Below are 27,787 nucleotides of genomic sequence, written 5' to 3'. Positions count from 1 at the left end.
CTCCTTCTGCCTCCACGTGTTGTAACACAGAGCTGTGCTTGTGCAGAACGGGGCAAAATGCAAATATTTCAGCTAAGTGCTCTCTTACACTGCTGTGTAGCCTGGACATGTCCGTGGGATCTGGATCCCTTTGCTGTACGTGGGTGACCTTTGCTAGGGATAAAACTTCACCTAATTACACCTCCTTTGCCTGGAGGGCTCAGCAGGCAATGGCCACATCCCACAGGAGGATCTCTGCTCCAAAGGGTGCTCGGCAGGCAGGTCTGCCCCTGCAGGGACTGAGGAGCCTTCCCAGCTGGATGAGCTGTGGGAACAATTTCACAGGGAGCTGATGAGCACAGCCCAACCAGAACTCTGGCACTGTCTGCTGAGCGGCCCAGGTTATTCCTCTGATGATGCCTTTCTGAATTTCTCTGTATTTCCTTCTCTATTTTCTTCTCCATTCCCTACCTTAGACAGTGGGTGAGGGTATTTTGTCTAAAATATCCCTATTTGTCCTAAAAAAACCAACAAATAACACCACTTTGCATCTGCTGACCCACCTGTGACGTCAAAATGATAAAAGCAGAAGTCTCGCTTTTTCCTGAAACATCTCCACTGTTTGGTTGATTTTTCAATGAGTTTTGAGGGGTTTTCTCATTTACCGTTAGGACAATTTGAAGCAGCAAATCACATTATTATTTTAACAGTGCCAGAGGAAATGAGCTACTCCACATTTTCTAGTTACACCATTTACAGTGCTAACCCAGCACAGAAGCCACAGTTTCACATCTCATCAGTCTGGCAGGCTCTAGGATAACTTTGCCTCTTCAAACTCCCAGTTATTTTCTAACCTAGATGGTGAATAAAATATATATGCATATATACTGATATATGCAAATAAATAGTTATTTCTTGTATTTATAAAACCAGAAAGGGATTGGCTGCCTCCTGAATAATGTTAGTAATAAAATATGCCCCAGCATTTCTGCACTTCAAAGCAATGCCCAATGAAGTGTGATGTGATGAGAATTCTCTGAGATTCAGAGGGGCCAGGACTTTATCCACAGAATAAAAGAGGAACTATTTCTGCAGAGACAGAGTCCAAACTTTGGCAAAGGAAGTTTTAATAGATTTTTACATGACACAAAGCCAAAAGTATCCAGAAATGACTGATGTCTCAAATACCATGGCAAAAATCCAATGGAGCCCAACAGAAGATTTTCTCTTGACTGCAGTGGTGATGAGATCAGGTATGAGGGAGCAAAAATCAGCTTTTGATGTTTAGTATCCATTTTAACATCATAAAACATGTTAGAACAGCTCATTCACACAGTGCTTCTTGGAAAAGCAGCATCAGGAGAAAATTAGACAGGGAAATTCTCCAGGAGTTGGTGAGGGAAACATCTGACTGCTCATGAATGGTTCTGGCTTCTGGCTGCTCCTTTCCCACCAGAGTGAGGCAAAACTGCTGCTTTTGTACATATTTTGTATGTTCTGAACACGACTGACAGCACTGCTCCCTCCCCAAGCTGTTATTACAGCCAGTGGCATCAGTATGGTTGCACTCCATTTTCTGGAATAGATGAGTTAGTGGTTAAGTAATAAAATACAAAATTACCTCTTTTAAGGTGGTGTGTGACATTATGGGGAGAGTTTTCCAAACCTCTTCACTAACACAGGTAATTAGTTGCCTCTTGCTTAGTATTTTCCTCAGATTCCAAACTCTTTCTGCTCCAAGGACTGGTTTTAGTCCAGTGAAATAAAGACACTCCATTTCCAAAATTTATAGGGTTCATTTATTACCTCTAGTAACATATTATACTGTATAAATACTCTATCCTTGTTATATGTCCTTTTAAAAAAGCGATAACTTAGAAGATCACATTAGACAAGAAGTATAAAAATAAATACGCTCATTATATGCATTTATTACAAATTATAACCCTTCCCAGAAGGGAGAGAAATATAAAATACTTATGAAGTATATAAAATCTATAGTAATATATTTTACTATATACATATGGAAAGCCATATTCTCTCATGGTCTATGGACTGGCACAATCTTCAATGATGTGAATGCTGGCGTTTCGCTGTGGATGGACCTGCTATCCCTCAGCTTTGCCTTCCCACCTGATCAGTGACTGAGCTCTACAGACCCAGCAGAGGCCACAGAGGACATACTCATTCCTAATGGGACTCTTTTTTTTTTTTTCTTTTGAACTTAAATAATATCCATTGGCTGGGGTAAGGCCAAAGATTGGAGTGTGAAGACACGACTGGAATGCTCACACACTCCATGGATCTGTTTGGCAGGAAGGCAGGACCAAGCTGGAATCAGAAAAGCCAGTGGAAGGTATATGCAGAACGCACAAAGAGCAACTACTCAGACTCAGATTTCCACTTTTCCAAGCCTCTGGATTACACATATCACCACAATGGCACTGGAGTGGCTGAGAGAAATGGACAGGCACATTGGGATGACATAAAAGTACTTAAAAAAAATATGAAATTCTAGTGATTTGTGGAGTTGATATTTGTTCTTGGTATTTCTTACTCTTAACAGGTAGAGAATATGGCTTTATTTTTATATAAAACTATTCTCTGAAACAATAGCAGCCATGAATGACATAGTTAAAGCTCCTTTTCCAATCTTGTTTTTTGCCCTTTGTGAGGTAGGTAAGCCCTGACCAATTATTTTAAGCTATCTTTTTCCCTCCCCTTTCTACACGTGGGGATTTGATCAGTACCACAAGATAAATCCAAAAGAAGGGAGAAATAGCCAAACCCCAAAATGTTTGCTGAAATGTGTCTCACTGCTCATGTTTGGCTTAATTCATAACAGACTTTTAAAAAGGAAATTCTGATGCCTTTGGGCCTTATCTGCTAAAGAGAAATGAATGACATGGGTCTGCTATCCCATCCAATTTTCAGCTGGCAGGGGATTTTTGGGATGCAAAGCCAATTCAAGCTGTTTGCGCTGTCCCACCTCAACAGATCTTCACCGTGAATTATTTACGCAAAAACACAGGTGCTGCCTCTAGCCCTCTTTTGTGTTTTTCAGTGCACTGGTCTGAAGGAAAAAAATAAAATAAAATAATAATTAAAAAAAAAGTTTTAGCTTTTCCCAAGCCATCCTATCTAGCTGCAGTCCGTGGCGTTGCAGAAGTCTATCAGGTGCTTGGGTTTCTTGGAGGGCTCACAGCTTTCTTGGGGCAGCACACTGCCGTCAGAAGAGACACATTTCAACAACCTCTTCTTGAAGCCTTTCCCACACGTCTTGGAGCAGGGGGACCAGTCCCCGAGCTGCCACTGTGGGCAGGGCACGTCGGCGCAGGGCCGCAGGTTGCTGGGCTTCAGCTCGCGGGCGCAGTCGGCGGCCGGCCGGCCCCGCGGGTCCCGGCACTCCACGGCGCGCCGCTGCCAGCCCGAGCCGCACGACTTGGAGCACTCGCCCCACTCCTCGATCACCCACTCCGAGGAGATGATCTCCCTGATGGCGTTGAAGGATTCCTTCTTCTTGCCCACCACTGCCGCCGCCTTGTCCGCGCCGGGCTGTGCCGGCTTCTTCACGAAGTAGGTGAACTTGATCTTGGGCTGCGGCAGGTCCCCCACCGTCAGCACCTGGATGGTCAGCGGCTCCTTCAGCGGGCTGAAGCTGCGGATGCGCTCCAGGGCGGCCGAGGAGCCGCTGTAGCGCAGCACGCTGCCCTTGTAGGTGATGTCCTGCTCCAGCGTGGACAGCGTGTAGTCGCCGTTGAGCACGTAGGTGCCGTCGGCGGCTTTGATGGCCAGGAAGCTGCCGTCGTGCCGCGCGCCCCGGTGGTTCCGCTGCTTCACCTCGATGTTGGTGGCCCCCGCCGGGATGGTGACCACGTCGTGGTAGCCAGGTCTGCCCCGGGAAAAGAGAGAAACACTGAGTCCTCTCTGCAGGGAAGGGGAAAAAGCCCCCCAGCCCAAGACTAAACCTTGTCTGAAGTCAAGGTGTTTTAGCTCGGTAATGGATGAATCCCATCCACAAGGAGAAGGTGAGCTTCCCCCCACAAGGACAAGGTGAGCAGCAGCCCCACACTCACTTGGCTCTAACGAGGGTGCCAGACACCTTCTTGCAGGTGGAGCCGTTGCCCCCGCAGATGCCACACTTGTCGAACTTCTTGTTGGAGCCGATGGTGCGGTCGCAGCCGGCCTTCACGCACTGCCCCTGCACGCAGACGGACGTGGAGTCGGGGCTGCACGGGGTGCCATCCACCACCTTGGGGACACAAGGAGCCTGGTTACAACATGCACAATGCTCTGAAACCGCGTGACACAAAATACGGATGGGTGGAAAGCCCCGCACCACATGTTGTTTTCAGGGCCTTGGAAACTAAAAAGCAGAGCTGCCCACAGGTAGTATTCTCACTTGCCAAAATGATGCCATGGTAAGAGGAGAAAACAATCTCACTTTTCATTAATACCTCCCCCTAAAAAGCTACTGTTTATTGATCTCATACAAAAGAAGCCCCATTGCTTTCTAGTATCACTAGAAGGCAGCCCTGTCCTCAAAGCACACTGCCAGTGTTGCTTTTAATGCTGTTCAGCACATCCTTTATTTCTAGGAGTGCTGTTCCACAAAAACCCTCTGTGTCATCGCCCTGGTAGTTCCTGGCTCTCACCATCTGATGACAGTGAATTCAAGTAGCTATGCAAGATGAACATTTTTCCTCGTGTTTATTTTAAGCTGTCAGCATGTTAGTAACCAGTATGAGAAAGCACCAATGTTCTGGCAAAGATCCCTCAGAGTTTTCCAAACCTATCTCAATGCAATCAGATTGGTGGAAGGAGAGGAGAGGGAAGGAAACCAGGGTGGAGTGGGTAGAGGAGGTGGAAGGATTGTGCCAAAACACTTAAAGCATGGTTGCAATGATCCTGCTGTATGTGGAGGAATAATCCAGCTTAAATATGAGAAAGACAGTTTCAGATTTCTACACTGCTTGACTCTTCACATAGAGAAAATAAAAATCCCCCTCATGATTAGCTGGAAGAGGTGCAGTTTTGAAATACCTTTGGCTGTAGAACAAAGAAGTATCCCGTTCCTTTGGCCCTGCAAACCAGCTTGCATCTGTCCTTTGGAGACACACCAGCGAACTTGGGTGTCCACTCCACTGCAGGTCCACTTCCAAAGGCAGACTTGGAAAACTCATTGTGCTTTTCACACTGTTCCTCTCTGAACGTTTTGCCTGCAGGCACAGAAAAGACAGGTGGCCATGAGATCATCTCTGTCCGTGCTCTTCCTCCACAACACACCAACCCTGGCTGTCAAAAACGGGGAAAAATTACCGTTGTTGTCGGGGCAGTCCTCGATGTTGCAGGACCTGTACTGCACCCGCTTCCCTTCGCAGTACTTGCCGCCGTTCCTCGGGACGGGGTTGTCGCATTCCCGGAAGGAATACTGCACTCCCCCGCCGCAGCTCCGCGAGCACTCGCCCCACGCCCCCCAGGAGCCCCAGCCCCCGTGCACTGGCGTCTGGAACGACAGCAAAAGCAGGACACGGGTTAAATACAGGAAAATCCATACAAAACCACACTATAAAAGCCATCATCACGCTCATCTTTACCCACCCGAACTCAATAAAAAATCTGCCCTAGGTTTGCTCATGAGCATCGAATCAACCCCATCTCACAGATTCCTCCCTTTGCAAAACCCAAAGTCGCACCCATTTCTTTTTCACTACTTACATCATAGTGCTTCTTCTCAGTCTTATTCACACACTTGCCATTCATGCACCACTTCCCTTCGCCGCAGCTGGTGCCGTCTGCCCAGGGGAAGTGTTTGGTTTGGCACACCAGCAGCCCTCCCGAGGTGCCCGTGCACCACAGTGTCGTGCACGTACTGGCTGCGTCGGGGCAGTGCTTGGACTCATCTCCAAACGTGAACTGGCACTGCCTGTTGGCATCGTACAGCGTGCCAGGCAAGTCCGAGGGCAGCTGGATGGGCCTGTGGGGCTTGTCCAACAAGCACTCCCCTGAAAAAGTTGAAGAAAAGAAAAAAAAAAAAGTCAGATGATGCTGCAGGGTCAGTTTTAAAAGGGAACTACATTTGGTTTTGTGCTACCATTTTTGTAAAAATAAGGCTCTTCTAAACTCACTGACAGCATGCAAAAGGTTAAGTCTGCGCTGAAGCAGAAACACTCTTAAAGAAAAAAAAAAAAAAAAGCAAAGCAGTAAAGCACAAGAGCTCAAACGCCACATGAATGGAAAGCTTAATAACCTTACCATGACCGTTATCCAAAAATGTTGTAATCATGTAGGCACTGCATGGAGACCAGGGCTGGCTGCGGTCCAGGTTGGAGAGCATGGATGCCATCATGTGGAAATCCCGGCTCATTCCATTGATGCCAGCACACTGCTTTGCATCGTCATGAGGCATGTTAAACACGTGGCCTTGGAGAAAAGGAGAAAAGCAAAGTCTGTGACTTTAGGAAGTCTGTCCTACACTTTACCAGCAGTATTTTAAATATTGTTCTAGAGCTGCTCAGAGCCTGGTCTGTAATTAATAACCCGAAACTGAACGCTCCCAGATTTCAAGCAGATGGCACTGGATCTTCTATCCCTTTTTTTTTTTCTTTCTTTTTTTTTTTTTTTTTTTGCTCTGCAGGCACACACAGAGCCTCTTGCAGACAATGCTGTGCAGGCCGGATTTGCTTTCCCGAGTCCAAGCCTGCTCCAAGACAGCGCTTTGCCTCCTCCCGACTGCTCCGGGGAGGTGCAGGCTGCGCTTTACGGCATCAAGCTGGCTTCAATTAATCCCAGGGAATGGCTTTGCAAAGTTTCAAGTACCTAATTCGTGGGCTGTTGTGAAGGCAGCCTGCAAACCATCGTCTTCTATGATAGAGCAACTGCGGTTTAGATCACAAACTGTTCCCACATCAGCCATCCCAAGAGTATCACATGTCTTGGCACCGCACAGGTCCTGTAAAAAAAGGCAGTTTCATTATTAATCAGATCAGAGACTTAACCTTGGCAAGAGCCATCCAGCCCTGGCAGTTTGCCTTTACTTATGGAAAGAGCATAAATATTCAGCACTTCAATGGGTATGATGGCAAAAATCTGTCTCTGGAACATAGGCGAGGGTTACACGTAGAAATGAAATGCATAATTTCCATCTGAAATCTGCTAAAAATATACGGGGCAGGAACACAGTGCACAATCTGTGAGTTTACAAAGACAGTGCACAAACTGTGAGCTTCACCAGACATGGTGCAAACAGCAAAAAAAAAAAAAAAAAAAAAAAAAAAAAAAAAAAAAAAAAAGAGAATAAAACAAAAAGCAGCTCATGTAATTTTTAGCCTGCTCCACTGCAGCTGTGGTGACACGCAACTGTCTGGACACTTTTTCGGAGGTCTCCTGGCAGAGGGGATAGGGAGCAGTGGGCGTGGGGCTGGATGTGACTCGGTGTCCCTCACCTGCCTGGTGAAGAGGATGGCCGTGTCGTAGTGCTCGGCGTGCCGGTCGCTGGGCGGGTTGTGCTGCTTCTGCCAGCTGCAGAAGTTCCTCAGAGTCAGGGCGGCGTTGGAGGAGATGTCGGGGCCCTTGCGCTCCTCGTAGATGACCATGATCTTCACCACCACCAGGCTGATGGAGTTGCGGATGCTGGGGTGCTTGTACAGCTTGGCGGCCACGGAGAGCAGGGTCAGCAGGTAGTGCTTCAGCCCGCTGCCGTGGAACTCAGCCATGGACTGGTCGGCCACCAGCATGGTCTCCACGTAGCGGGGGCTGGACACGAACCTCTTCTTCCTCCTGCTTCTCGTTTCTGCGTATAGAAAATAGAGGGAGGGAAAGCGCAGGTGAGCACAGCAAGAGAGCACCGTTCAGAAGCCCAAACCCGCGGGTAACCCAAGATGCGCACCCAAGCTTTGTGCTTGTTGGGCATCTCGGGGTGGGATGCGGGGCAAGCAGCGGCCGGGCATCCCCGCCACACCCCCGCCCTTGCCCTCCCCGTCCCCGCGGAGGCCGGCGCGGCTTCCCCACGGTACCTGCGGGCTCGGCCGGCTCGGGCCGCTCCGCCCCGGCCCCCGCCTCGGCTACAGCGCAGCGGGCGGCGGGGGCGGCCCGCGGGGCGCCGCGGAGGCGCAGGAGGTGCGGCCCGTGGAGGTGCGCGGTGCCGGGCGCGGGCTGGATCAGGTACTGGCGGCCCCGCAGCGAGAAGGCGCCGCGCAGCCCCGCGCACAGGCTGAGCGCGGCCGCCGAGCTGGGGTCCCGGTTCACGGTGCCGGAGTAGAAGCAGTGGGAGAGGTCGTCCTCGGGCGGCGGCGGCGGCCCGCCCAGGTACTGCAGGGTGAAGTCCGGGGCTAGGAAGCTGCTGTCGGGCTCCAGCTCCAGCGTCAGGCTCTCCCCGAAGGCCTCCAGGCGGAAGCGCTCTCGGGCGCCGGGCGCGCCCAGGCGCCGCGGCAGCACCAGCGCCCTGCGCTCGGCGCTGCACAGCCCCAGCAGCGCCGCCAGCACCGGCGCCAGCGCCGGCAGCCGCCCCCCGCTCCTCATCGCTCGGCGCAGCCCTTCTCCTCTCTTTATTTCACTTTATACAGGAATGGGTATGGAAGATGTGGGTTTTTGCTTTCAGGTTTTGGGGGGTGTCTGAGTCTGTCTGCCGGCGGAGGACCGCGCGGGAGCCGCGTCCCGCGGTCACTGCAGAGGCGGCGTCGGCTTCCCCATGGCCGGGGCGCGGCGGCGATGCCGGGGATCGCGGCTGTGCGAGGGCAGCGCTGCCCCTCGCTCCGTCCCTCTGTCTTCTGTCCTGCTCCGGCTGCCGCTTCTCCTGCCCGCCTCCTCAGCCTTCCCCGGCTGCAGCAGCAGCAGCGGCGGGCGGGGAGGACGCTCCGGCGAGTCTCCGGCAGCCCCGGGACGGTCCCGCCTGCACTTCCAGGGCGCCGAGGAGCCTCCCTCCCGTCCTTTGCAGAGCGGAGCGCCGCGGGCCCGTCCGCCTCCGCCGTGCGGGGTGAGTGCGGGAGCGGGGCTCGCCGCCGCCCTTTATGGGGTCCGGCCGTGCCGCCCCCAGCCCGGCGCTGCCGCCGCGCCCGCGCCGCTGAGATCACTGCGTGCGTAACGCGCCCGCGGGCGGCCCCCGCCGCGCCGCCCTCCCGCCGCCCCCGACGGGGCGGGACGGCACCGACACGGCCCGGGGTCGGCCCCCGGCTGCCGCAGCGGGCTGGGCTGCGCCCCTCGTCTGCCCGGGGGGGCTTTGTCCCCGGCTGCGAGCGCTGCGCGCCGCGGGGATCTCTCGGGGGAGCGCCTGGATGCGCTGCGCGTCCGTCCCCCGCCCCAGGAGCTCCGGACCGTCCACCTGCCGCTCCCCGAGCCCCGCGGGGCGCGGGAGGGAGGGGACGCATCCCTGCTCGCCTTCGTGGCTTTTCCTTCTATTCCTTCTATTTTTCTTCCCTTTTTAAAATTTTTTTTTCATTTTTAATCCCCCCCTTCTCAAGCAATTCCTGCCCTTTCTCGGCCCTAATAGCTGCAGTCGGTCATGCACCTGTACTTCTGAGAAATGGTTCCTTTCCAATCACTTAAACAGAGGCGTTTGCGATGGTGCAGCTAATGTTTTGCTTTGAAGGCATAACCCGAGCATGGTAGTGCTGCTAATCCCCTTAATTCTTTATGTGCACAGCCCCAGCTTTCTGCTTCTGGAGGCCTTTTTGGAGGAGGAGGGCAGAGAAGTGGTGAATAAATGTGTGAATAAAACCAGAATGTATGTACCTGTTGGTCACAACTTCTGGGCTTCCCAATTAAACAAAGATGCTTTTGTGTCTGTCAACACATCATTCAATACAAGTATGAAACTCAGGGGCTGAAAACAGAAGGAGCAAAGCCTTGGGAAAGGGCAAATATTTCTAAAATTTTGTGTAAAATTGTATGTATCCACTGTTTTCTTGGGCTGGAACGTCCCATTTATGCCACTAAATCTAATAACCCTAAGGCTTTTCTTCCTAATTTAAACCATGTCAGACAAACTTGGAACCACATGTGTGTGTCAATAGCCCAGTCTGACTGCCTGCTAAGTTCTGACAATGCATCCTTTTCCCATGGCGTCCTGTAAATCTTGCAAGCGTAGAATTGCACATTGTTTGAAGCTGTGCAAAGAAACACAGGAAAAGATGAAGCCAATTTCTCAGCTACTTGCTCAGCAAAAGTGCTCTTGTCCCACAGAGTGATGGGCAAAATCAGAAGTAGGCCTCAAATGTGGGATTTTCTTTGGGACACAGCAGGAAGTGCTGGATTGACTTCCAGAGTCTGCGGCTGCTGCCCATTAATATATCAGCAGCAGAAAAATCCATTCAGTTATGATAATTTTTCACTTGAGTTGGAAATGTGTGTCAATCTCTACCCTTACCTTTGAGATCTGTGTGTGCCCAGCTCTGCCGTGCTTTTTCTAGGATAGAACACAACAAAGGTACTGTTCATTCACGCTGTTAATTAATTTGGTGTTGCACATGATACCTAATTTAGGGATACCAATTTAAGACCCTGGAAATTGAAACGTGGAACTCAAAGGAAAGCATCTTCATAACTTATTTTTCAACTCGCATTGACTCAAGATAGAGACTCTTGCAAATATATATGAATTAAAAATAGGAAAATCTCCTTTTCTGTCAGCATAATCAGTGTCACTCATAGATCAGCAAGGACCAGAGCCAGGCCACCAAATGTGTGTCCACCCAGCTGCCAGATGCACTTTTGGTTTTGCTGCTGTTTTTTGATGTTAATTCTCTGCTCTGAAAGGATCCTGACCACCTTAAAACAGCTTTTTCAGGCTGAAAAGCCTTTTCCATATTCCACCAGGTGGCACTCGCCTATAAAAATTGTTATGCGAGAGTTCCATGGTTCGTCTCCCAGCTTTCCTGGTGGAAAGGCTTACATTTTAGCAGGGAGCTTTACAGTTCCCTCATTAGGCCAGAAGTTTTCCTGGCCTTTAGGTAACATCCAGGGAAGTGTTTTAGCAGAGAACTCAGCTGTTCTATTGCACTACCTGAACACAAATCGTGTTGGGAAGGAATTTTTACAACAGGTTTGCTGCCTGTCACACCTGGATCACCACCTGGATCATCTTGTGAGTTCTTAAATTGCTTCCTGTGAACAACCCCCGTGAGTTTAGCTGAATTATTCAGGGCACTGAAACCTCTGTATACGTATTTTTAATCTGTATTGTACCAAATCTGGGCCAGCTCCAATCACAGTTTGTGTGAATCAAGACTTGGAAAGAAACACACTGACCTTTCTCAGGATTTCACGTAGATAAAGACCCAGAAAAGGCATAAAATTGGTCTTTTAAAAGAAAGTGCTACTGCTTGGAGGAAGAAAGCACATCCTGTCAGGATTACAAGACAGTGTAATGCCAATTAAGCCACCAGATAGCGCCACCACATCATCGTTTTTGGGTCAGATCGTCGTCTTTTGCTCTGCAAGAACAGTTTATGGCTCAGACCCAAGTGCTGTCGGTCTCTGAGCAGGATTAACAATGCTGAAGCTTTAATTTCTTCACTACTGTTTGCAATAATGGCTGCTTCCAAAATTAAAAAAAAAAAGGCAACACAAACAACCATCCCAACCTTATTTGTTTCAGTGCTGCAGAATGATTGCTTCTTTCAAAAACTTCTATAATTAAAATTAAATTAGAATTAAAACAGCAGATGGCACATTAGGCCCATTGAATAGGGGATAAAAGACCTGATGCTGTAGGAAAAGTTCTCTGAAAAACACTTCCAAGAGTATTTCTGGAGATTGTTTCTCTGTGATGTCTTTGTGTTTTGTGTGATTAATTTATATATTTCCATTTATTGTTCATTTTGAGGTCATTAACCGTTGGTGGTTTTTTTGTAGGGTAAGAACGTTAAGAGAGAAAACCTCTAATTTTGCCTGTTTTGATAATCAGCAGAAATGGGAAAAAGCAAAACAATATCCATCATGACTTTAGGAAGAAGTACACATTTATATTTTGGAGGAGAATCATGGGATTTAATGTGGTGATGTGTTTCTCTGTCATTTCTGCTTTTACATTACTGATTATCAAAGTTGCTTTAAAAAAAAATTGATGCAGAAATTTGGGCAGCCTCCAAATTTTATTGCTAAACAGCCCATGTAGGCCTGTGTGCACTCAAAATGATCTGCTCCTAATTCTTTCTACTTTCCCTTATAAACTTTCATCAAAATGGGATTCAGCAGGAACTTGGACTGACACTTCTGGCTGCGTGAGTCAAATATTTTGCTATTTAAAAAGAAGAAGGTTTGCATGAGAATGTGAATTCAGACCTGTCCATACCCTGCAGAAATCCACAACAAGTGGTTTAAAAGACTGTTGAGGTCTGACTTGGTGTCTCACTTTCTGGTAGTAGAAGTGTTCCCACTGAAGAATTTTCGCCACCTTCTAAATATCTTGCAAACAGCTGACCTAAATCTGAATTTTCATGGTCAAAACAACTGCCAGAGATCAAATAAAAGCAATCAGGCAAAGCAAAATGCTTCATTGTGGCATATCTGCTTTAAAAGTGTTTCAGAAGTTAAGTACAGCTTTAACAATGGCTCCAGAGTCCCTTGGCAAATGGCAAGGAGCACATTCATGGTGCCCTGAGCTCCACTGACATTTTGATATTTTTATCACACTGGGATTTCAACAGATCCCTCACTTTCTCCTGTGCTGTGGACAGAGGATTTCACAAGCACTGCAAGACATGATACAGTTCCCAGGGAATTCCTCCTAATGAAAACTCATCCCTGCACCTATTAATAATTTTTCACCTTTAAGATTTCTGTGTGTGATATGCCACACTCATTCCAAAGCCACTGTCCACTAAGATTTCCATATTGTCCTGAATGTGCTGGGTCATTCTTTCTGACCACAACTCATATAATGCTGGTACAGCTTATAAAAAGTGTCAAGAAATTTGAACATTAGCAGCAAACATTTTCAGTGGAGTTAAACATCAGTTCCCTCACCCTGGCTCATCCCCTCTTCTCCCACCCTTCCTCCCTGTTATGCTGGATAATCAAAAGTTGATTGGCAGTGAGTATATTTAACAAAGGGCACAAACCTTTAAGGAAAGTGATTAACCACTCTCCACTCTCCAAACAATTTATATACATGCTTAGACTCATCTAATCCATGTTGTGCTAAAAGCTTGGATGGGCTTTCCTCTTGGTTTGTAGGGATGGGGCTCAAATGAGCAACTCACTGCCACTAATGAATATATCTTAAATTCCCCTAGAGAGCTTTTCCTTCTTTAACAGGTAAAAACCTGAGGTACAAAGGGATTTAGCAATTTTTTAGCAAGAAGAAAAAATACCTCTGTTACATCAATGCAGTTCTTAGACATTTGCAGAACCTGTAGCTCTGCCAGAATTTTCAGGACAGGGCTTATGATGTTGCCGATTGGTTCTTGCTTTTTGGCAAATTTTATGCACATTTGGAACAGGACATGAGATGGTTACCTCTTGTTTTTTTTCTGCTTGTTTCCTAATGTTAGGCTCTAATTTCAGATTAAGTTTTGCTTCTCTTTTAATGTTGGGGGTGAAGTGAATGGGAAATCTTTGTTTGCCATCAGGTAGAAGGGCATGTAAGTCAGTAAGACTTGTTTAGGTGTCTTGGGATGGAACAAACTCCAAAAAGGTCTCCCTAAATCCTGGATTTAGGTCTACCTAAATCCACATCATTTCTCTCTGTCATCACTGTTTTAATCACAAGGTCAGCTGAACTGGAGGCAAGACATCATCACATAATGTGGCTGACACATTGGGATGCTTGATATTTCCATTTTATCAAAGAAATGAGAGAAATAAAAGGTTGTAACACTGATCTTAGATAAAGAACTGCAGGATGTCATAGTGGGCTGGATGTCAGCTGTTCTCTCATTCCTCCTTAGCAGAACAGGAGGATGAAAATAAGATGGAAAAGCTCATGAATTGAGATAAAGGCAGGGAGCTAAATTACCCGTTACTGTCATAAGCAAGGCAGAGTTACCTTGGGGAAAGTTAATTTATTTTACTGCCAATTAGAGTGGGATAGTGAGGAGCAAAGACAGGATGTTGCCTGCTTGCCTTATTTTTTCCCCCTTAACTCCTGACTCCTCTGCCTTGCTCTCAAGTGGTGCAGGAGGGTGGAGAATGGAGGGCTGTGCTAAGCTTAGGAGAGCTCCTCTTTCACACTGATTTGCAAAAACAAAATCTACCACCGGGAGCTGATAAAATAGATCAAGCTGTTTCCATCGGGTTTGAGTTGGTGCTGCCCCTTCCTGGCTATCCTTGGCTGGCACATCCCCACAGAAGTGTGAGGTGAGGAAACCTCTGGCTGCCCAAGTGGGTGCTATGGGCAGAGGAGCTGAGCAGTGGCAGCCAGAGCCTCCCTCCTGTTTTTGGAGTTTTGCTCTCTCTGTCTGTCCCAGCTCCCTGCAGAAGCCTGGTTGTGTCTCCCTGGCTGAGCTCAGGGAGCCCCTGTGGCACAAAACCTCTTGCACAACTGCAATTCCCACTGCAAATACCTTCCACCCCAGGAGCAGCCCCTGTGCTGCGATGGGACACGGAGCTGGGGCACAAACGGGAACAAAGGGGACTCAGCAGACACATAGGCCCCACTCCTGGGAATATTTATAGTCAGGCTTAACTCCCAGCATCTTGCTAACCCCTCATAGGATCGAAAGCTTCATAAAAACTTGGCTGAAATGCTCTGTTTACAAATGGTATAGAGAGGAAGCATGTGCAGTGTCTTCTACAAGAAGTGAGGCTTTTCAAACAAAACACCCATCCATCCCCCAGGTCAGTTTATCCTATGGACACTGCAGGAAATAAACAGACAGTAGTAAACCAAGGAAAACTAAATCTGTATTTACACTCTTGTTGCTCTTAGGTCTTCTGAAAGAAACATTGTTGCTGCATAAGACCAAACATCAAAAAGTCAATTTACAAACTGTGTAACTTCCATTCAGCATCACTCAATTTCTCCTCTTGCTTTGATATGCAAACCCTTATGCAAAGCCCTAAGAAGAGAGGGAAGGGGTAAAATAGGCACGGGGAAATCTTTTCCCAGTATTATTCTATCTAATCTCAGTATTCTGACTCATTCTCTCATAGTTGTTTTCTACCTTCAGTTTAATTAGAGGATTATAGGTTTCAATTCCAAATGTGTTTAAATATGCTGTTGAAATATTGCAGGCAGAAAGACGCAGTGTTGTTTCACATAGGATTTTTTTTTTAAAATCAGAATAATTAATTTAATTGCCTGCCAAGCTCAGCCATCCTTAATGACCATAAGATGGACATGACTGGGAGGTGGATATCATGTCCCCTTCCCCTCTGGCACTGCCCTCTCCTGCTGGAAAAGAGGCCTGGTCTGGTGCCCAGTTTGGGTCTGTGGGGAACACAGCTGAGGCAACCCCAAATTCTTTGGGTTGCAGCTGGCTCTGGCTGCCTCAGCTGCACATCTGCATGTCCCTTGGGAAATGCAAGCAGGGGAAGAGGACATAGAGTCCTCTGTGGGGCTGATCCGGGCAGTTTGGGCTCAGGGAGGTGCTGGTTGAGGCCATGGGGCTGCTGCTGGGCTCATCCTCAGGGGTGCACTGGCAGGAGCAGGGGGGGTCCCCATGAAGTGTGGGATTTAATGGGGGATACGGACTGGAGAAGACTTCTTGCACTTCTGAGGCTGACATTCCAATTATTCCAATTTTTCCAATAACCATTCTGCTTGTATGTTATGTGTCTTCCAAGCCATCCAGGGAAACCCCTTCCCTGAGACCTCCAAGTTCCCAGAGTAGATCAGCACAGTTTTCAAGCTTCCCTCACCCACTTTTCCTTTCTTGATTATTTAAAAAAATCTCAGACGCTGTTGCTCAATACCATTTATGAACTGAGTGTGGTATAAAAATCCCAGCTCCAGTGCAAATATGCACAGCTGTCACATAGAGCACACTTTTTAAAACCAAAGCATCATCAGGTATTTTAGCAAACAGGTAAAAATTTTCCACTTTATAAAAACATACATTTATATAATTCTAGTGATGCCAGCTGAGCTGGCTTTGCTTTATATGGTAAATACACAGCTAAAATAGGTTGTGCAAAGAAATTGCTAATAAGGCAGAAAAGTGAACCCAAATTTAACTGAGAGGGCCCTGCCAACTTTGCAATTTGGATTTCAAAGCTCTCCAAGAAAAATATTCTCTTTTTACCTCCTCAAAAGGATCCAAACTCAAACATGGTGTCGGAAACAAATTGAAAGGCTATAAACACTCCAGCTATGACATCAGGCACTCAGAAACTGCAAGGAGTGACAACATTAACTCGTGATTTCTGCTTCAGGGAGGGCACACGTGTAGATGTGTTTTCCAGCAGGAGGGATGGAGACAGAGAGCTGTAAAGTTGAATTTGGTGAATTTTAGGGCTGAATTATGTGTATCTACCTCCTACCCCAGCAGAGGAAAGGATGCACTGGTGAAGGAAGCAGCTTCCAGACCCATGTTCCTAAAATGCTGCAAACCACCCTTGCATAAACTCCCTGCCTGAGCTTGTTTCAACATCCAAACAAATTTGCAAGCAGTTTTGATTATCCAAGAGCAGGGGAATGCAAACCTTCTGACACTTCCAGAAAGCCTCCAACAAGCACTTGGAGCAGGAAGCAGTGCCTGGGGAACATTACCACACAGAGATAAGTTTAATTACAGACATCAGCATTTTGCTGGAGAGGCTGCCTTGTCCAAAATTTTGCTCTGTATGTCGTTTCAACCCTCACAGATAGCACAAAAAGGATCAGCTGGTGTTCTAGACTCCAGGGCCAAGTGCTGTAAATAAATGCTGCTCCACACATGAGTAATTCATTTGGCTCTGTGTGTGCTGCCTTGGGTCAGGGAACACAGGACAAACCCTGACCTGCTCTTTGTGCTCCTCAGGGGCACCAAAGCCCAGCTACCTCCAAGCCCTGTCCTATCCCCAGCAGGCGAAATGAGACTTTGCTGTGGGAAGTGTCTCATTTGTCCAGGAGTGGGGGTAGAAAGCCCTCTCATCCCATTAAGGCAAAAGGAAAGCATTACCTACTTCAGTACACTCAATTTCTTCTTGTCTAAGGTGGTATTAGTTGACCACCAACCTTTTCAAAGGGACATTGTAATCTAATCCTATTTAAAAGCCTATTAAAACCATTGGTTTATGACTAGATTTTGTAATTATCATGTAGAAAACAATATTTTATATGCACTTTTAATTCTGTCTTGTCAGAGCAGGTGTTAAATTAGAGTGTTGAATTCTTGGGTTTTGTCTGATTTTTACATGGATCTACTTTTAGGGCCAGCAAGGAATATTGAATAAAGACTAAAGGAAACAATTACATTAGTGAGTTTATTGTCAGTCTTATGTTGAGAGGCAGGAGAAGGAAATTTGGTGCTATAGGGTGTGACTGAATACATGGATAATTATCTTATAAAATAGCATGAACGTTGGCCAAAGCTGGAAAAAACCCAGTGTTTCTAAACAGGAAAATATTTTGCTGCTGGGGATTTGGGGATTTGTGTGCTAAGAAAGGGCTGGAGGGGGTGGTTTTTTATGCAGCATGGAAACACTCTCAGCAATTCCTGCTCCCACTGAGTTTGTATCATCCCCACACTCTCTAGAAACAAGTAACACGTGGCTTCCTAGGCACAGAAATGGTGGCAAATCTATAATTGCATTGATTAAGCTGTTCTGTAGTATTAGGACCACCCAAAAGATGGCACTAAAAAACCTTTAGTCCTGCTCACAGGCACCCACACGCATAAAATTTGCTAATAATACTCAGAAATAGCTCACTAGCTTAATTCTGTAATTTTGTGTGCAAAAGTAGGAATCATTTTAGATAATTCTATGTTACACCAACAGGAAAATTGGGGGGACTTTTATGTAAGCAGGTAAACTTTGCACTGCAAATATGACTTCCCTAGACCCACATGAAAGCATTCATGTCTTTGTAAACATGACAATGTGACATTTGGTGAGCTGTGAAAATGGGTTAAAATTACCCAGGAATTAGGCACTGCACTTAAAATATTTGTTTCTTTAGAAGCTGTACATCGACCTTTATAAATCTGTGGTTATTGGGCCCAAGGTATTTTTATTTATGTGGGTGCAATGTGGAGCCATCCCACCAAAGGCTGTGGAGCTACATGGAATGACAGGTGTTAGCAAGGGGCTGATTGTCACTCCCTTTTTGAATGGGTAGGGCTGATTATTTTGATTTTTAAATTAGCTTATTTCTGCAGTAGGAAGAACAAGATATGTTTTTGCTAGTCACTTGTCATTTTATGATGTAATAGTTGAAGGAGGAAAAAAATCACCCCTTTCATATTTATAACCTCTAAACACTCAAGAAGTGGCCTCTAATTTATACCAAACCATAAAGATGAGAGTGTTCACAGAAAATGCTAGAGGAGGAATCCTCACATCCTGTGGGAGTAATTTTCTACAATTACTTCAGTTTCATGATTTTAATCAAATACATGTTAATAATAAATGATACAAATGAAAGAACACTGAGCACCACCTTTGCTTGAAGCAGAAATCATTTGGGTAGCAAAAGAAGTTGAGAGATCCAACACCTTCCGCAAATATTTGACTCCCCTTTTTATGAGGCTCCTCTTTTGAATGTGGTTGCCTGTAAAACTGCAGCTAAAGTAGGAGGATGAAAAGAAGCTTCCCAGGAACCAGACACAAAAATTTGCACCAGTTGCTCCAAAGCTTGTCCCCTCCATGAGTTCAGTAATTCACTCACTTCTGCCTTTTTTACTGCCTAACTATTTGGTTATAATCAAAATAAGAAGTTTGGATGTTGGGGTTTTCTTCAGGGAATGAACTGGAGCACATTCAAGAGAACTGAGTGCCACCTGCAGAAAAACTGCACAGACATGAAAGCAGCTGCTGGCTCAATTACATTTATTCACCATGGAGTAAAGAAGGCAAAAGAGGAGAGACGGTGGAAATACACACACAGCAAATGGGTGAGGAGCTGGGTTCCCTTTGTGCTGGTAGCACAGCAACAAGAGTTCCTCACCAAGAGAGTCTGCACAATACAGAGCAGTCAAAGCCCCTGTGTGTTTCATGGCCACATTTTGGACCTCACAGTCTCAGCTCCTTGAAGCTAAAGGCTTGCCAATCTTGGATGTGCAATAGGGATACTGAGTTCTAATAACCACTGCAAATATGTAATTCAAGAATTGACTCTAAAAGCTCTGTAGTTACAATTTCAATGTTGTGTATCAGGGCCAAGTGAAGCAAATACTTGTGCATCTCTCCAAGGCCTTCCTAATTTGATTTTAAACAACTTCATATTTTAATTTTTAAAAAATCTTGAAAGAAGTCACAGCATATAAACTAGGTCACTCTGCAGGAATATATTTTGGGCAGGGGAAGGTGAGCAAAGCATTTTTCTGACAGTCATTGCAACCTTCATGTTCTGAGGGGATTTGAATGCACTGCAGATATTTTCTATAGCAGAGAGGAGGTACAGTTTCTTACTTTGGGCTTGAAGATAACTTTGCAGTGAAGTAAGAGCTGGAGGACGTCAAGGGGAGGGATGATAGGGAGGGAGAGAGGCTGAATTGGAACATTACTAATTCTCACAATGGTAGCTCAGTGAAAAAAAAATGCTGCAGAACAAACCTGCCTTCATCCAGTCAATTTTTGGAAAGAATTATGGCCATTTGGAATGGAATTCTTACTTGAAAACTCTTTGGAAACAGGATACTGCTCCCAAGCACTTTGAGCCCTTTGAAACCTGGAAGGAGATTCATCTCACTCAGCCTCTGACATCTGCACTGTGCCTGTCTCCATGTGAACCCCGTGTCCCTTTGTCACTGAAAAGGAGCAGACATTTGGAATGTGCAGTCCAGCTGACCCACTATGGACATCCACTGCAGGCTGAAAAGAAGAGCATGAGTGAAGTTCCCATTCTCTCCCTGCTGAATCCAAAAGGTACTTATAAACACTGTTCAGAGGCACATCCAAAAGTCTTGGGAGAAATCCCTTCCCCAGCGTCAAAATATTTTTTTTTACATTCTTGAAAGTCCATTAAACAGTTGCAACAATTTTATATATTTAGGCTTTAAAAAATAAATAAATAAGAGGAACAGTGTAATGCAGCCTTGGCAGAGAGCATGCCACTGGAATAAATTATGACAGCAGTGTTTGTCTTCACAGATCTACTCCCAGAAAAGATAGCCATTGTTCCATAATGCAGCTTGCAGAGCAATCTGAGCCCAGGGATGGATTTGTGTGGGCAAAGGGAGATTTCCCATCTATAAGGCCCTAGACCACTGGGGAGAAGCAAGAGCCTATGGGTCACTATTCATTTGATCCTAAGGTCAGGGGCAAAAGCCACAAGCCTTGTACCTCTTAGGTGCCTGATTTTCAGTCCTGGTTGATATCTTCAGTGCTGTTTAATATCTTTATTGATGATATTGATGAGGGGATTGAGTGCAGCCTCAGTCAGTTGCAGAAGAAACCAAGTTGGGCAGTTCTGGGCCCCACACTGCAAGAAGGACATGGAGGGGCTGGAGCGTGCCCAGGGCAGGGAATGGAGCTGGGAAGGGGCTGGAGCCCCAGGAACAGCTGAGGGAGCTAGGAAGGGGCTCAGACTGGAGCAAAGGAGGCTCAGGGGGGACCTTGTGGCTCTGCACAGCTCCTGCCAGGAGGGGAGGGGACAGCCGGGGGGGGTCAGGCTCTGCTCCCAGGAAACAGGGGCAGGAGCAGAGGGAACGGCCTCAGGCTGGGCCAGGTTGGACATCAGTAGGAATTTCCACATGGACAGGTTGGTCAGGCCTTGGAAGGGGCTGCTCAGAGAGGTTTGGAGTCCCCATCCCTGGAGGTGTCCAAGGAAGGCACTCAGTGCTCTGGGCTGGTGGCAAGGAGGGGATCAGACACAGCTTGGACTCAATGGTCTTGGAGGTCTTTTCCCACCTCAGTGATTCTGGGATTTTCTGTCAATTAGCAAAGGTACCTGGTCTGACTAATTAAAGGTTCTGTAGGCAGAGCCAGTGCTCCTGTCTGCAGTGTGGAGCTGCTTCTGTGGATGCAGCTGCAAGAGGTGGCTGGAATGAAAAAATAACTGCGAATGTAAACCTGATGCTGAAAGCAGCTGTAAAAAATCCTGGTAACAGAGGAACAGTTGTTTTATATCACTATTTTGGAGCCTAGAAGCCCACGGTACATTCCTGGCTGTGGTTCTGCTCACTGTGTGACTTAAACCAGGATAATTATGACTTTTATGTCTTCCAGTTGCTTCAGCAGGGAAATAGGGGGAAGAATATCTTCTGGTGCCTATTTGTCACCACTTCATTTGACCTGTGCAAGCCTACACAAATTCTGAAATCTTGCAGCTCAGCTTCACAGTTAAGGGGAACTTGGGACATTTCATTAGGATTAGGCTTTGAATGGCAGCACTATCTTTTAGCTAGGCTAGGCCTGGATCAACCCAGCATAACTCACTTGGGAAAAAATCCAAGCAATGAATTAATCAGTCAACCCTTGGAAATGCAAACATCAATTATTTCATGGCATCGTATGTATGAGCTTTGCCTTCTCATTTCTTCTAGTTCCCCTGTTGCTGCAATGTGTTGCTGAACCTGGAAGTAAAGCTGATAATACTTGGATTGGACTTGTGTCTCTGCTGTTACCTTCCCTTCTATTTCCCATGATTTCCAGCTTGTGTACTGTATGTGTGTTTGGGTGCCCACACTGTGCTTCTGCCATTTGTTTGCAAAATATTTCATTGGCTGAAGCTACTGTGCTGGAAATCATTAATGACCCCAATGCGTGCAATGCCTAATTAGACCTGGAACCCATGCCTTATCTTCTCACAGGCAGCCAAAAATCTCCAAGGGACTTGAATCATGATGGTTGTAGTGCATTTTGAGAAAACTTCAAAATTCAGTCCATTTTAGAGAGTTCTTGCTTTATAAGCAGCTGCTCATTCTTGATTCCCTCCATTTTTGACATTTTTGTAAATTTAAATTCATTTGCTGCACAGGGGCTTGAAAGAACAGCGCATCGAACTATTTGCTCCAGTGCTCTGTTACAATGTTTTCCCATAATAGGAGGGCATGAAAACATCCAGCTATCTGCTGGAAAATATGCTAATTATGTTCTGAGTGGTGAAAGGTCGCAGCCCACAAAGCAAGGCAAAGACAAGCAAGATCTCCATAGCTCTGCATTGGAATTACACCTAGAGGGGGAGCATAATAGTTATTAATACAGCCTATAGAAGCAATTGTAAAGCTTTTCTAAAATCATGTTGTCAAACAAGAAGTTTAAGACTTACTTTGTGTCAAGACCAGGAAGAACTGCCCACAGAAACAAGAGTTATGGGACTAGCAAAGAATAGGAACATTTTATTTTCAAATTCATACAGCAAACTTTGATCATTGTGCAGGAAATACCCCAGACTTGAGAAATCCTACCACTGACCTCGGAGGTAGAATAAAACTAAGGGAAAAGGGGAAATAACCCACCAATTTTTTAATTAGTATTATGCCAAGACTTTTAAGAGTTTGAATTCCAAATGTGTTCTAAGAAAGGAAAACATTTTCTTTCATTGAACAGCCCTGGGGGTTCACTACCCTTTTCTCCCCCTAAAGTCTCCCTGAGAGGTGTTCTTATTTCTTGTCTCTTGCATGTATGTGTAAAAATACAAAGTCATTTGTAAGGAGTTCACTTAATTCCTCACTCTTAGCTCACATTCGTTACACATTTTGTTTGGCAGAAGGGAAGGGAAGAGTGTGCTCCAGCCAGGGAATGCTGCTGTCCACTGAAAAATTTGTTTGGATGGAGGAGCTCTTTTTCATGGATGGATTGTGGCTTTTGGCACCAGAGGTGGCAGGAAGCAGTTGCCATAACTACTATACCATTAAAACAAAAAGAAAAAAAAAGAAAAAAAAGAAAAAAAAGTCTTTAAGTAAAGAGCCTTTTTTGAAATGATGGTTTTACTACCAATCCTGGTAGAATCCATCAGTTCAGTATGATGGGTGGTAGGATCCTGAATGTGGTCTCCTGAGTGTATGCTCAGGATATGCTTTTAGGACTAAATTCAGGCTTTGGCTTGTAAGGTACATAGGAGAGGAAAATACACAGACAGCCAGAGAGCTGAACATAATCTGCCTTGCGTGGGATTTCAGGTTTTGGCTGGAGCCACACTCTGGTGTTAAATAGCAGAGTGAAAAAAGAGTATGTTTTTCAAAAGCTTTAAGGATGGGATTTACAAATTCACTGGAATGATTTAGAAATAAAAATTACATTTTAAAGTGTCAATCTAATTGTAGACATAATTTAATATTTATCTCTATTCAAGAGATGGATACTACCCAGATAAAAAGCCCAGATATAGTTGATAAACACTACAAACAACTGGAGTAGAACCCAGGGATGGTTTATACTGGGTCAAACCCAGCTGAAGGCTTTTCATCCTCAGCATTACACCACACATTATTGTCACTGGCAAATTACTCTGGCACTATTTGCATGCTGTTGGAATCTGAAAACATTTCACACTGCTAAAATAACCTCTGTCTGCTGCCATATAGACACCAATGTAGTTTTTGCGGTCCTCCAGCTACTTCCCTGGAGTGCTTTGAGCTGTGTCCCAAATGATTTACTCACATGACCAAGTCAGGTGAATTGGCCTCACAGCCCTGCTCAAGGACTGGCTCCCAGGCAGGATTTGTCCCTTCATCCTCACAAATTTCTGGGGTCAGCACAGAAATTGTCCCTCAAGGAGCCTTTTGCAACCCTTGGTCATGATGCACCTCCAGCAGGGAGCCTCACCCCAGTCCCAGGCTTATTCTTTTAACCCTTGGGGTTAATCTTGTTAATCAAGCTGATGCCAGAATCCTCTGTCTCTGAGGTGCGTCTTCCTGGCCTGAGCAGGTGTACAAAGAAATTCTATTTTTCCCTGCTAACCCTTTGCTCTGAAAGCCACTGTTACATTGAGAGGTACATCAGGAGTGACTGACTCACTCCCACCCCTTCAGGATTGTAATGTATACAGCAGCTACCATTGCTTACATGCAGGAGCAGGAGCCTCATGGAATATCTAATTAAATAAATTAACTAGGCTTTAAAAAGGCTTAAAATGTTAGACTTGTCTGAGCTGCAGGTTTTTAGTAACAATATCCACATTCTCATAAAAATGGGCTATGAATTCTTCAGCTACTGCTTTTAATGGAAATACATATTTATCCTTTTGGAATCAAATTTTTTTCCTTATATTTATCTGTTACATTTAGCCTTATATGAAATGATCTTAAACCATCTGGGCTCTCTTCTTAGTTTATTTTCCCTCCTTGCTGTATCTAATTGAAAATGAAAGTATTTTTTCCTCTGTTGCTGCTCTATTCTCTTATTTTAGCTGTTCTGCTTTATATTTTAAAGCTTAGCCCAAGATATTGAGTTCTGTGAGATCTAAATTAACTCCCTGAGTTTTCCAAAGTTTTTGGACACTGCCTGGTTATGGCTTACATCCAGATTCAAGAGAGAAGAGATACAGTTCATAGATACTGTTCCTTCTTGGAGCTTTCCCCTTCTTTTTCTCTTTTGTAGTTGTAAATGAGAAGTAACTACACCTCCTAATTTCTCTTTTTTTTCTGATGTGGTTTTTCCCCCCTAATCTACTTGGTATTAGACATCCTCTTTTCCATATTTCTAGAAACCTGACCAACTCTGAAAGCAAACCAGGTGATGATTTAAATACCCATTATGAATGCAGCCAAAGGAAATGGCTCCGGGGCTAGAAGATGTGGGCTCTGGGGAAGAGGAGCTTGAGTCTGGGGCCATACTGGGAAAGCCTTGAGCAGGCTGAGGCAGGCAGAGACCTTCTGGAGGCAGACCTCTTCCTCAGCAACATCACAACTTGCCTTGGGTTCTGGCTTCATCTCTACCAGGCTTATTTTGGGGGGAAAAATAGCCAAAAATGCACAATAAACTCATCCCAAAATACAAAATACTCTGATGGAGTGAGAATCAAAGCATCCTTCGCTTCTTTCTTCTGTTCTCTGAAGGAAAAGTTCTTCATGTACAATTCTTCAGAGTTTGATTTGATCCCAACAAAGGGGTGGTGTCGTGATTGAGATTTTTTATTCCCTGCGTGCATGGAGAGGCTGAGGTTTCCACACCAGGTCCTGCCGCTTCCCTTCTCCCTTTGAAACCAAGCTGAGGAGCATTACAGCGTGCCTGTGCAGCCAAGTCTGCCTGTGTATTTTGGCATCTGAATGCCAGACTGGTTGGTAATTTCCCCTTAAATCCTTTCATAGCTCAAATTCCTGTCGAAACAACCTCTATCTCTGCTTGGCCATACGGAGCCCGTCTCGGCTCTGCCCCTCCCATCACCTCTCACAAGCAATGCCATTGCACGTTGCTTTCCTTCCTCTGTGTGCAGCTTGTATTTAAAATGAAATATTGGCCCCAAACCCCCCTCTGGATGGCTGTCAGATCTTAGCATGCCACATAAATATCAGTGAGAAAACATTTCTCCCAGCCCACACAGAATGCACCCAGCGCTGTTTGTTCTGGACTAAACCCGGCCTAGCGCAGCGAGGCCTTCGGCGAAGGCCCAATTCCAGTGGGCAGGGCCAGCCTCAGATCGACCACTTTAAAGTGCTCTCGGAAAGTTTCCAGTGTAATTTCTGCTCCCCTTTAGTTACAGACCACCTTTAGTAGGTAACTAGGCCTGTTTGTTGGGCAGCTGCCATCTCAGCCTTTGCATGGGTGGCCTGCTGCCAGCTCTCAACTATTTCAAGATGTGAGCTCTGCGATTGATGCTCTAGGGCACGACAGGACTGTCCTGGTGATGGCTTGAGAGGCTACCTGGAACACAGGCTGGACAGTGTTAAAGGAATAAAGTAGCTATTTATTTAAAAGGCCAAAGTGTATCACAGGATGAGGCATGGGGGTCTGTGTGTATCCCACTGCCCCCCTCCTCCAAACCTCCTCCCACCCATGGTGGCTCGTCCCAACAATGTCCCATTTTCCCGCACCCATTCAGTTGACCTGGGCAGGTGCTGTGGCCTGGACTGTCTTGAAAAGCTTTGTTTTGCCATCTGCTTCTGTCCTTAGCTATTGCAGTTCTCTTCTTCAAGTAATTCATCAGTAGATTGATTTCTGTTCCCCGCAGGAGTGTCTGGAGCATAATTTTCATTGCCACGACCTCACAAAGTTGTCCCCAGGTTCTGGCAGAATGTTTTGAGGAAAATAAATGGGTGGTTCCTTTGAATGTATTTTTTTTCCTCTCCTAGCAATCCTCACTGGCTCCTCGGCCATGCTTGCAGTCCTAGACAGAAAGGCTCCTCCAATCAGAAGTGGTGTTTTCTCGTAGGTTTTACTGCATAATTGTACACTTTGGGCAGTACAAGAGCCTGGTCATGGCTCTACCCAAGATGGACCCAAGATGGACCTAAGATGGACAGCATGTCACAAGTGTTTACACTTTTATAAGTTTTGGTCCACTTCCATATTGGAGTTCATTGTCCAATTCCAGCTCCAGGTGATGCAGTCCCGTCCTCCCAGATTGCTCTCCTCAATTCCTTGTTGTTTGCACTTTTTGAGCCTGAAGCTGTAATGGTGTCCTTGGTTCTGGGGCTGGAAAGGGATTGTTTTGTCTGACTCAGCTGTGAGGAGACCTTGCTAGCACTTTATATGAAGTTCAGAGTTATATACCAATGCAACACAAAATCTGGAAAATATGAAAGTTAAAACTTAAGGAGTCACTGGTGTTCACTGTGATGGTCCTCTCTGGTACCTCCATGGCGTTACAGGGCTGCTTCCCAATGGGCTTCCCTACTGCATTGCCAGTCAGGTGGAATTTGCACTTTTTTCTCCCCCCAAATGTAATATATGTGCCCTAACACGTGTGTATGGCCCTTATGTGGTTACTAGGGCAGAATCCACATCTGCAAACCTCACCAGGGCATTTGGCATTTTGATAAGCAAAATGTTCCACAGGCATGGGAGGCATCCCATGGGAAGAAGGCACAGCACCTGCTACCCAGCAGCTTAAAGCTCAAACGTAGTAAGGGCTCTTCACCCTTCCTTCTCCCACACCTACATGCTCCAGCATTTCATCCAACTTCCTTGTCTCACTGTATTTCTTTAGCAACACTTGGAGCAGTCGCTACAGTGGCAATGGCCAAAATGGCTGTTTTAATAAGCTCAGCCTTAGATTGCTACAACAAAGGCTTCTTGAGCAGCTGCTTAAGAAAACATCTGTGACTTTTCACTTAGATGTGGGTTTTTTCCCCAGAAAAATCAAGGGAAAGCAAAGAGATTGCTGCCCTGGCCCTCCAAGCGTGGAAAAGAGTCTTTTTTCCTTGGCTTTTGTTAAATTATTTTTCCCATGCTCTTACTCTTCAACCCTGTCCTTGGGTCAGCTTAGAATGGTGAGTGATCTAAGTATGATGGATTTATTGCTTTAAACTTCACAGAGTACTGGAGAATGAGGTAACAGCATAAGCAATGTGGAAAGACTTGTACATTTTTTAGTTTGATTACTGGATGTACTTGGAGGTTTCCAAAAGTGATTTTTTTTTCTTAAAAAAAAAAAAAAAAAAAAGGATTGGTTTGAATACTGAAATTGGATCAAATCCATCTTGCATCCCCACCTAAAATTGAAATTTGGATCTACAAGTTGAGAATGTTGGGAATAAAGATCTCCCTCCTCACATGTAATTACAGATAGTTTCTGAAGAGGTGAAATGTCACAATATGATGAGATGGAAAATGCATTAAGAAAGAATGAGTTCATCTTCCTGATACAGAACAGTCCCTGCACAGTAATTGGATTATGGCAGCG

At 45.8% G+C, this 27,787-nt stretch overlaps 1 protein-coding gene across 1 annotated transcript; it reads right to left on the bottom strand.

Annotated features, from left to right (window-relative positions):
* Positions 1 to 1,755: 1,755 nt before the first annotated feature.
* ADAMTS1 (ADAM metallopeptidase with thrombospondin type 1 motif 1) lies at positions 1,756 to 8,499 on the bottom strand. Its single transcript, XM_054654630.2, has 9 exons — positions 7,995 to 8,499; positions 7,425 to 7,771; positions 6,799 to 6,931; positions 6,235 to 6,402; positions 5,698 to 5,984; positions 5,299 to 5,485; positions 5,023 to 5,198; positions 4,056 to 4,231; positions 1,756 to 3,871 (listed from the first exon to the last, which is right to left on the bottom strand). Exons 1-9 carry the CDS (start codon positions 8,497 to 8,499, stop codon positions 3,121 to 3,123), a joined length of 2,730 nt encoding a protein of 909 aa, XP_054510605.2. The 3' UTR covers positions 1,756 to 3,120.
* Between the last annotated feature and the right edge of the window lie 19,288 nt (positions 8,500 to 27,787).

This window comes from Agelaius phoeniceus, chromosome 2 (assembly GCF_051311805.1).
Source record: "Agelaius phoeniceus isolate bAgePho1 chromosome 2, bAgePho1.hap1, whole genome shotgun sequence".
Taxonomy (NCBI): domain Eukaryota; kingdom Metazoa; phylum Chordata; class Aves; order Passeriformes; family Icteridae; genus Agelaius; species Agelaius phoeniceus.
Note: the sequence above shows the minus strand (reverse complement) of the source record. Positions and strands in the feature narration are given on the sequence as shown.